The sequence below is a fragment of the Euphorbia lathyris genome, chromosome 4 (genome assembly GCF_963576675.1).
Source record: "Euphorbia lathyris chromosome 4, ddEupLath1.1, whole genome shotgun sequence".
Classification (NCBI taxonomy): domain Eukaryota; kingdom Viridiplantae; phylum Streptophyta; class Magnoliopsida; order Malpighiales; family Euphorbiaceae; genus Euphorbia; species Euphorbia lathyris.
The window spans coordinates 25,765,994-25,776,917 of record NC_088913.1 but is presented as its reverse complement, the minus strand read 5'-3'; the positions used below and the strand labels follow the sequence as shown (position 1 = coordinate 25,776,917).

Below are 10,924 nucleotides of genomic sequence, written 5' to 3'. Positions count from 1 at the left end.
TGCCATATACTAGAGCAATGGAAAAGCTTATTTTATCACAGGGCTAGCTTATACATATATAATTCTTAATTATTGCAATATATGGTAACTGGTGTGATATTTAACTAATAGATTATCAATACTTTTGTCACATTAGAATTTAAATTTCATAAAATGTGTAGGAATTTGTATTTGGAAACTTATAACTGGTGCAGTGCATTCTATTCTTGCAGTTACTGAATCATGGTAGCATAAATTCTATAATCACACCATCCTCACAATTAGTGTTAAGAATTCAACAGATTGCACCTTTGTCGTGTTAATCATCTTCACTTCTTGATATCGTTATATCTGTTAATGTTTCTCTCCCAAAATTTGTCTTGGAGAACAGGTTTTATACTTCCAAAAACAATTTTACCTTTTTAGAGTATTTTTTGCACTCTATCCTTTTTAGATTTTACCTTTTTTTTCTCCTTAATTATTTGCATTATTGACTGTATTTTACGCAGATGAATAACAAAAACAGAGAAAATGAAGGATCTTATAATGGCAGCAGAATTAGCATTATCGGAATCCATGGCTTTTATTGTGAAGCATGATATTGGAATTGTTTGAATGATGTAGGTAGGAAGTGCCCGATGGACGGACGGAAGGGGAGAATAGTGACCGGCGGCCGTGGATTAAGATCGATACCCATCCCATACTCTTTTATACATGGTACGGATTCTGCGATAAATAACATAGCCTAAGTTAAAGCATCATCAATATTGTAAAATTAAGAACATTTGCTTGATTGCCATATACTAGACCAGTGGAAAAGCTTATTTTATCACAATGCTAGCTTATACATATATAATTCTTAATTGTTGCAATATATGGTAACTGGTGTGATATTTAACTAATAGATTATCTATACTCTTGTCACATTAGAATTTAAATTTCGTAAAATGTGCAGCAATTTGTATTCGGAAACTTATAACTAGTGCGGTGCATTCTATTCTTACAGTTACTGAATCATGGTAGCTTAAATACTGTAATTACACCATCCTCACAATTAGTGTTGAGAATTCAACAGATTGCACCGTTGTCGTGTTAATCATCTGCACTTCTTGCTATCGTTGTATCTGTTAATGTTTCTCTCCCAAAATTTGTCGTGGAGAACAAGTTGTATACTTCCAAAAACAATTTTACCTTTTTAGAGTATTTTTTGCACCTTATCCTTTTTAGATTTTACCTTTTTTCTCTCCTTAATTTTTTGTATTATTGACTGTGTTTTACGCAGATGAATAACGAAAACAGAGAAAATGAAGGATCTTATAATGGCAGCAGAATTAGCATTATCGGAATCCATGGCTTTTATTGTGAAGCGTGATACTGGAATTGTTTGAATGATGTAGGTAGGAAGTGCCCGATGGACGGACGGAAGGGGAGAATAGTGACCGGCGGCTGTGGATTACGATCGATAGCTGGATGAAGGGGAGAACGTGATAAACCTTTTTTTTAGCTGTGTATAAAATAACGTTTATTTTAATTTAAACCTAACACGTCGATTGCGATAACCGCAATCTAATCCGAGATTGGCTTCACGTCGATTGCGATAATCGATGCAAAGGCATATGCGTATACCTAACTCTGTGCAAGTGTGCAATGCCCCCTAAATCAAATTTCTATCAAAAAAGAAGCTCAAAAGAAGAAACAAATTTGAATACTTACCTAACACGTCGATTGCGATAACCGCAATCTAATCCGAGATTGGCTTCACGTCGATTGCGATAATCGATGCAGAGGCATATGCGAATACCTAACTCTGTGCAAGAGTGCGATGCCCCTTTTGAATACCTAACCTTGTGTAATTCGGTGCCGGTATGCAGGAGCGGATGTAGGGGGTCAAAGGGGGCATTTGCCCCCCATTCATCCCATTATAGTTAGAAGACAGATGTCCATTGATGTATGGAAGGTCCTCTTATTAAGTTAGATACCAAGGTGCCTAGTATAAAATCCTTTTTAATTTTTGTATCGTTGTATCTGTTAAAATCTATTTCTGTTCGGTACATTCATTAAAATATGGCATAATACATATCCCTGCTTTACTATGATTGACCTTTTTGAAACATTATAACTTTCTAATTTGTTTACTTAAAATAAATAACCCTTCAATTATTTTATTTGAATAAATAACCCTCATATAACCCCTAAACCTAAAAAACACATTTAACCAAACCTCATAAAAAGAAAAAATCTAAATTGCCACATAATTTACCTCATATCCAACACTAAACGAGCCAGTGAAGAGTGAGAAAGTGTTGCAAATATTGATGGTCAAACCAATATGTTGCTACTGAACACCACCATCTTCTCCTCCAATGGGCCTGAGCTGAATAATGGGCCTTACTGGACCGATACGAGTACAAGACATACGGATTAAAGCAGTCGCAGTAGTTGATATCAGCACGAGCAGTAGTATCATAACAACGGGTTTAGAGGGGGATTTTCTGGCACTTGGAAGAGAAAAAGGAGGTGAAGCCATAAAATCTCCGTTTTCAATTTCTCCTATATGTATATATTATTAAAATCAAAATCCAAGATATAATATAAGCTAGCGTATGCAAATGTTAAATGTTTAGTTTTAAGAAAAGAATTACCTAATTTAATAGCTCGAAAGTTTAACTCAATGGAACGAGGCATACCTTTAGTTGTAAGAGGGTAAAGAAGAACTCTAGGCTCTGCTGGATGGAGTATTCTACTAGAATAAATTAGCAACAATAACAGAATACATGACTTGGTCGACATTTTTTGTCTTAAATATAAGAAAAAGAGGAGGAGGAAGAAGAAGAGTTGGCAGTGTGAAGAAAAAAAAGTGAGTATCGTTTAGTTTATATAGACATCTGAAATACACTGCCAGTTAATTGCGACAAATGGGGGGGCCTCTGATTACCAACTATACTAAACAATGATATACATGATTTGCAAGTAAATAAATGTAAGATTTTTTTTATTTTCATTTTTGGTAATAGAGTAGGTATACAAGATAGCAAATAAACAAATGTAAGATTTTTTATTTTCATTTTTGGTAATAGAGTAGATATACAAGATATCATGTGTTAATAGGTAGTAAAAACAAAGAATGTCATTTGATAAAAAAAAGAAAGAATGTCACTAATATTGTTAGTTTTTTTTTTTACTATGGTATTAATTTAATACGTGACATGTTAATTTATTTAACTTTTTGATGTGGTAATGAAATAGAGGATGGTAACATTTATTTATTTTGTTATTAATATAATTGCAAATATCAATAAAAAACACAATAATATTTTTTAATATATAAAAAAAGTTATAACGGGCAACGGGTACCCTAGGGGGTCTTCCCATTATCCTAAGGGTAATGGTTTTGATCCCATACCCATCCCATACTCTTTTATACATGGTACGGATTCTGCGATAAATAACATAGCCTAAGTTAAAGCATCATCAATATTGTAAAATTAAGAACATTTACTTGATTGCCATATACTTGACCAGTGGAAAAGCTTATTTTATCACAATGCTAGCTTATACATATATAATTCTTAATTGTTGCAATATATGGTAACTGGTGTGATATTTAACTAATAGATTATCTATACTCTTGTCACATTAGAATTTAAATTTCGTAAAATGTGTAGGAATTTGTATTCGGAAACTTATAACTGGTGCGGTGCATTCTATTCTAGCAGTTACTGAATCATGGTAGCTTAAATTCTGTAATTACACCATCCTCACAATTAGTGTTGAGAATTCAACAGATTGCACCGTTGTCGTGTTAATCATCTACACTTCTTGCTATCATTGTATCTGTTAATGTTTCTCTCCCAAAATTTGTCGTGGAGAACAAGTTTTATACTTCCAAAAACAATTTTACCTTTTTAGAGTATTTTTTGCACCTTATCCTTTTTAGATTTTACCTTTTTTCTCTCCTTAATTTTTTATATTATTGACTGTATTTTACGCAGATGAATAACGAAAACAGAGAAAATGAAGGATCTTATAATGGCAGCAGAATTAGCATTATCGGAATCCATGGCTTTTATTGTGAAGCATGATATTGGAATTGTTTGAATGATGTAGGTAGGAAGTGCCCGATGGACGGATGGAAGGGGAGAATAATGACCGACGGCTGTGGATTACGATCGATAGCTGGATGAAGGGGAGAGCGTGATAAACCTTTTTTTTTTTCTGATATGTATATAAAATAACGTTTATTTTAATTTGATGACCTGGAACAAATAGAAGACAGATGTCCATTGATGTATGGAAGGTCTCCTTATTAAGTTGGACATCAAGGTGCCTAGTATAAAATCCTTTTTAATTTTTGTATCATTGTATCTGTTAAAATCTATTTCTGTTCGGTGCATTCATTAAAATATGGCATAATACATATCCCTCCTTTACTACAATTCACCTTTTTGAAACATTATAACTTCCTAATTTGCTTACTTAAAATAAATAACCCTTCAATTATTTTATTTGAATAAATAACCCTCATATAACTCCTAAACATAAAAAAACACATTTAACCAAACCTCATGAAAAACACATATAAAACTCGATGATTTATAAATTTGTTTTATTTATGTTTGAAATTATATTTTTAAAATTCTATAAAACAGTAAAAACCTTTCTTCTTGTAGGAATTAAAATATTCACCACAACCCAATTACACATAAATTAAATTAAATTAAATTGATATGCATTTTCCTAAACGAGCCAATGAAGAGTGAGAAAGTGTTGCGTGTGTTGATGGCCAAACCAATATGTTGCTGCTGAACACCACCACCATCACCACCATCTTCTCCTCCAATGAGCCTGAGCTCAATAATGGGTCTTAATGGGCCGATATGAGTGCAAAACATACAGATTAGAGCAGTCGCAGTAGTTGATATCAGCACGAGCAGTAGTATCATAGCAACAGATTTAGGGGGGATTTTCCAGCACTTGGAAGAGAAAAAGGAGGTGAAGCCATGAAATCTCCATTTTCAATTTCTCATGTATGTATACATTATTAAAATCCAAATCCAAGATATAATGTAAGCTAGTATATGGAAATATTAAATGTATAGTTTTAAGAAAAGAATTACCTAATTTAATAGCTGGAAAGCTCAAATCAGTGGAACGAGGCATACCTTTAGTTGTAGAGGGTAAAGAAGAATTCTCGGCTCTGCTGGATGGAGTATTGTACTATAATAAATTAGCAACAATAACAGAATACATGACTTGGCCGTCATTTTTGGTCTCAAAAATAAGAAAAAAAGAGGAGGAAGAAGAAGAGTTTGCAGCGTGAAGAAAAAAAAGTGAGTACCATTTAGTTTATATAGACATCTGAAAGACACGACATGTTAATTGCGACAAACGGGAGCCCTCCGATTACGGACTATACTAAACAATGGTATACATGATTTGCAAGTAAATAAATGTAAGATTTTTTATTTTCATTTTTGGTAATAGAGTACGTATACAAGATAGCCAGTAAATAAATGTATGATTTTTTATTTTCATTTTTGGTAATAGAGTCGATATACAAGATAACATGTGTTAATAGGTAGTAAAATAAAGAATGTCATTTGATAAAAAAAATGTCACTAATATTGTTAGTTTTTTTTTTTACTATGGTATTAATTTAATACGTGACATGTTAATTTATTTAACTTTTTCATGTCGTAATGAAATATAGGATGGTAACATTTGTTGTCACTTAGTCACAATTTTTTTCCAAAATGTTTAAAATATTGATTTTGTTATTAATGTAATTGCAAATATCAATAAAAAAAAACATACAAAACTAATTTAGTTTATTGATAAATTTGTTTGAAATGTCTGATGTGAAAATTAAATAACAGTAAATCTAAATTTTTCAACTTTTCGATAGTATATAACTAAAATTGTCGAAAATTTGTCCATATTAAGTAAAATTATTGTGCTCAAACTCTAATTATAATTAAGTATTAAATTTCCTATATTTTAATTTGTTACAACATAATTATACATACGGAACCTCTCACTAACAAAGTAATTAGTTAAAAATATAAAACTCGATGATTTATAAATTTGTTTTATTTATGTTTGAAATTATATTTTTAAAATTCTATAAAACTGTAAAATCTCAACATTTAGGAACCTTTCTTCTTGTAGGAATTAAAATATTCACCACAACCCAATTACACATATATTAAATTAAATTAAATTGATATGCATTTTCCTAAACGAGCCAATGAAGAGTGAGAAAGTGTTGCGTGTGTTGATGGTCATACCAATATGTTGCTGATGAACACCACCACCATCACCACCATCTTCTCCTCCAATGAGCCTGAGCTCAATAATGGGTCTTACTGTGCCGATACGAGTGCAAAACATACGGATTAAAGCAGTCGCAGTAGTTTATATCAGCGTGAGCAGTATTATCATATCAACGGATTTAGGGGGGATTTTCCAGCACTTGGAAGAGAAAAAGGAGGTGAAGCCATAAAATCTCCATTTTCAATTTCTCATATATGTATACATTATTAAAATCCAAATCCAAGATATAATATAAGCTGGCAAATGGAAATATTAAATGTATAGTTTTAAGAAAAGAATTACCTAATTTAATAGCTGGAAAGCTCAAATCAGTGGAACGAGGCATACCTTTAGTTGTAGAGGGTAAAGAAGAATTCTCGGCTCTGCTGGATGGAGTATTTTACTAGAATAAATTAGCAACAATAACAGAATACATGACTTGGCCGTCATTTTTTGTCTCAAAAATAAGAAAAAAGAGGAGGAAGAAGAAGAGTTTGCAGCGTGAAGAAAAAAAAAAGTGAGTACCGTTTAGTTTATATAGACATCTGAAAGACTCGACCTGTTAATTGCGACAAAACGGGAGCCCTTCGATTACAGAATTTACTAAACAATGGTATACATGATTTGCAAGTAAATAAATGTAAGATTTTTTTATTTTCCATTTTTGGTAATAGAGTAGGTATACAAGATAGCAAGTAAATAAATGTAAGATTTTTTATTTTCATTTTTGGTAATAGAGTAGATATACAAGATAGCATGTGTTGCTCTCGGTGGAATCTGATAATCTGGAGGCTATTAACAGGATTTCAGATAGCCAGGCTGTTTGTCTGAAGAGCCAGAATCTCATCAAAGCTATTTTGAGGCTTCGTCCTGCCTTTGAGTATCTTAATTTCTCCCATATTTTTAGGGAGCAAAACCGCGTAGCGGATCGCTTAGCAGCTGCTGGGCATGGGAGAATGTTAGGTGTTTTTTTTGTTGGTTTTGTTTTTTTTTTCGTTTCCTTTTTGATAAGAAGGGATAGTTACATAAAACTCATATATGGTGATAAAAAAATACACACTTCTCAAGTTCGTGATATTATTTCTTTTTATGTCAAATACTCCTAATTCTATACTGAATATGTCAAGGAACACGCCTTTTAAGTAATAACTGCTATTATTATCTATATAAAAAAGTAATAACTGCTATTGGTTTATCCGTGTAAAAAATACACATTGTTGATTGTTAACCTTTAAATATGAAGAAATATATTCATATTAATATAAATACCTTCCACCATTTTTGTAATGCAGTAACTGCATATTTACACCTTAAACCAATATCATTGTTCCTTCAATTTTTTCCACCAATATTTTATTTATCTTTTCTACTTATTGCCAGAATCATATTTAAAATTTAAATATCTTTTCTTTATCTTTTCTACTTATTGTCAGAATCATACTCAAACGGTAAGAAACTGCAAATCCGAGAGCTCTTGACTTCTACCTTTAATGGAAAAAAGCATACATATACAAATATAAGATTTAATCTCAATTAACAGTGACTATGTAAAAAGAAACCACAAATAAATGAGAGGAAAAATATGAAGATGGAAAGTCTGATGGATTGAGAATAGACAAAAGTGAAGAGTAGAGAAAATTTGAGAAATTGAAATAGGGACACAAAAAACAAAAAATGGAGTAATAAGCAGGAAAAGTGAAAAAGAAAAGAACGTGAGAAAAAAGTGCAAGGAATGGAGTGGATGACATAAATAAGATAAGTTGTGTTGTTTTGATAATATTATAAAAAAAGTTTTATTTTAATGATAAAATACAAAGAGTCACCCACTTTAATTGTAAAATTGAAGTGAAATATGATGTTCCGTGTAAATTCCTCTAAAAAGAAAGAATATCATTTGATAAAAAAAATGTCACTGATATAGTTAGTTTTTTTACTATGATATTAATTTAATACATGACATGGTAATTTATTTAACTTTTTTATGTCGTAATGAAATATAGGATGGTAACATTTGTTATCACTTAGTCACAATTTTTTTTCTAAAATATTTGTAATATTTATTTTGTTATTAGTGTAATTGCAAATGTCAATAGAAGAACATACGAAATTAATTTAGTTTATCGATAAATTTGTTTGAAATGTCTGATGTGAAAATTAAATAACAGTAAATCCAAATTTGTCAAATTTTCGATATTATATAACTAAAATTATCGAAAATTTGTCCATATTAAGTAAAATTATTGTGCTCAAACTCTAATTATAATTAAGTATTAAATTTCCTATATTTTAATTTGTTACAATATTGATAACTTGCCGGATTTGATTTGATGATCCTCGTCGTAGTTATCTGCAAAACAAAACCGGAGACAGGATCTCCGGAAAAACTCTCCGACGATTGACGACTTGCGGGAGCAGTATCCTTGGCTTCAAGGCCTGGAAACAAGCATTCCCGGGGAAAATAGAGGACCCGGCGACTTCCCGAAGGGGTATTTTACCATTTTTGTCGCTCAAATTATCTGCGGTTTCACGTATCCGCTGGCAGATGAGATTGCTTCCATCCTTGGAGGTTATGGAATCGCACCCGGGCAACTGCACCCCAATGGATGGGCCGACCTGACTCTAGACAAGTTTTTGGCGGATTGTCTGGAGGTTCCCTTCTCGCTCAAGATTTTCTCCAAGCTTCATCATTTCAAAAGTTCGGGGGAGTATTTTACTTTCATCCGACAGAGCGGTTACTACGGCTTTGATGAGAAGTCGAAAAAAATCCGCGAGTGGGACAGGTCTTATTTCTTCATCAAGTTCCATGAAGGGAATCCGAACTTTCTTCGTTGCTGGGGCCGACCTAATGTAAAGAGTTTGAACTTTGGTTATCCAAGCAAGGAAGAATCCGCTATTGTAAAATTCTTGAAGAGTACTCCTCCTTTTGTATGGACATATGATCAGGCATTCCATATGCTAAGGAGCCGAGTAGCGATTGCCTACCGCGAGGAAGATCGCGTTGTTTATATCCCTTATCGCGTTTTCGTACAAGGTACTATTAGCTTATTTCCTAGTTGATGATTTCTCTTAACCCTTTGCAGGGGTGACCCTTTATCCCAACTCGCTGCAGATCGGGAAGCGAAAGCCTTGGCGAGGAGGAAGAGGCGATTGGCGGGAACAACTTCTGTTGCAGGGGCGAATTCTCCTGTGGGGGCGACTCCTTCTGTTGAGGCGGCTTCCCCCACAATTGCTTCCGTTTCACAAGGCCCTGCTTCTGCTTCTGAGGACCTTCCCTTAAATAGGAAGCGGAAGAGTAATGCGGATACGGAGTCTTCTCGCCCCAGGAAGAAAAATACCTCCGTATCCTTGACCGTTGGTGGTACACTCATATCCACCCCATCCAAAGAAAAGGGCAGTACTCCATTTCACGAGGTATCACGATTTACTCACTCTTTTTGTTTATTTTCCTTTATCAGTTATTTGCTGTTCTCCTGATCCCTCTCCTTATGTATTCGCAGCCAATTCCTGACATTAGCGGGTGGTGGACTAGGACCTTTGGTAAAGCCGTGAGCTTTTCCTGTAAGGACATTGTTTCTTCCATATGCAATGTCCTTGGGCGACTCCCCTCTGCTTCTCGCGTGCGCGAACAAGTGCCGCTTCCAACTGCCATGGAGGGGATTGAGAAGCGTGCTATAGAGGTATATTGCTTTCTACTCATGTTCCATCCCTCAAATGCATGTCTCCATTCGCTCTTTTTATTCACGTATCGTCCTATATGCAGATTATCAATTTCGCGGAGGGTGCCCTCTGCAGGGATGCTGAACGAGCTAGAGAGCTGGAAAGCCTTGGCACTGAATTGGCGACTCAGAAGTCGCTTTTTGATGATGTCCAAGGCAAAGTAAAGGTCCTTGAAGGCGCTTGTCAGAAGGCCATCAGCGAGAAGGAGGAAGCTCTCAAATCCCTCCAGGCTAAGTCCGATGAGCTTCAGAAGGCCATTGATGATCTGAATTCGTCCAAGGAAGCTTTGGAGATGCAAAAGAGGAGGGCCGAGGAGATCACAGCTGAAGATGGTGCTCGCATCTATTGGTATGGAGAGCGGATTCATGCGGCTTATGAGCATGGACATCCAGATCGTGTACTTAATCGCCCCAAGGTTCCCATTCCTGAAAAGGATTTAGCTGAAAAATGGGACAAGTTGGAGGCCGAGGATGCCGATATGGATGAGGTACTTCTCCTAGATTGGCAGAGTTTTCATGACTCTCCAATTAGCCGTGAGATCCCAAATCAGAATGTAGAAGAAGGGGCACCACAAGATGTTTCTCACGTTGAACAAGTGGTACCTCGCTCTGATGCGGTTACTGATCTGATTGTTGGGGATTCGCTTGAAGCAGATCACCCCACTGGAGAAGATGAAGGAGCCGCTGAAGGCGAAGGAGAAGAAACTGTAGTATAATTTTATTTATATCCGAACTGTTGTATGTAACAAACTGCCAGTATATATATCAACCGAGCGACTTTGCCGCCGCTTTTCATATATGTGCAATTGCTGTTTTATTCTTCGTCGCCTTAATGCCGGTTATTTTCGTATGCGACCCTTGCCTTTTGCCGACTTCATACTTGTAATTTTTCGTAGTTAGTTTTGTTTTCGTTAGGG

The 10,924-nt window shown here is 34.6% G+C and overlaps 1 protein-coding gene across 1 annotated transcript; it reads left to right on the top strand.

The window, feature by feature from the left end:
* The first annotated feature begins 1,298 nt into the window (after positions 1-1,298).
* On the top strand, positions 1,299-10,723 carry LOC136227102 (uncharacterized). Its single transcript, XM_066015811.1, has 5 exons — positions 1,299-1,361; positions 9,019-9,322; positions 9,401-9,702; positions 9,789-9,968; positions 10,052-10,723. The coding sequence occupies exons 1-5, from the start codon at positions 1,299-1,301 to the stop codon at positions 10,721-10,723; spliced, it is 1,521 nt and encodes a 506-aa protein (XP_065871883.1).
* Positions 10,724-10,924: the final 201 nt, after the last annotated feature.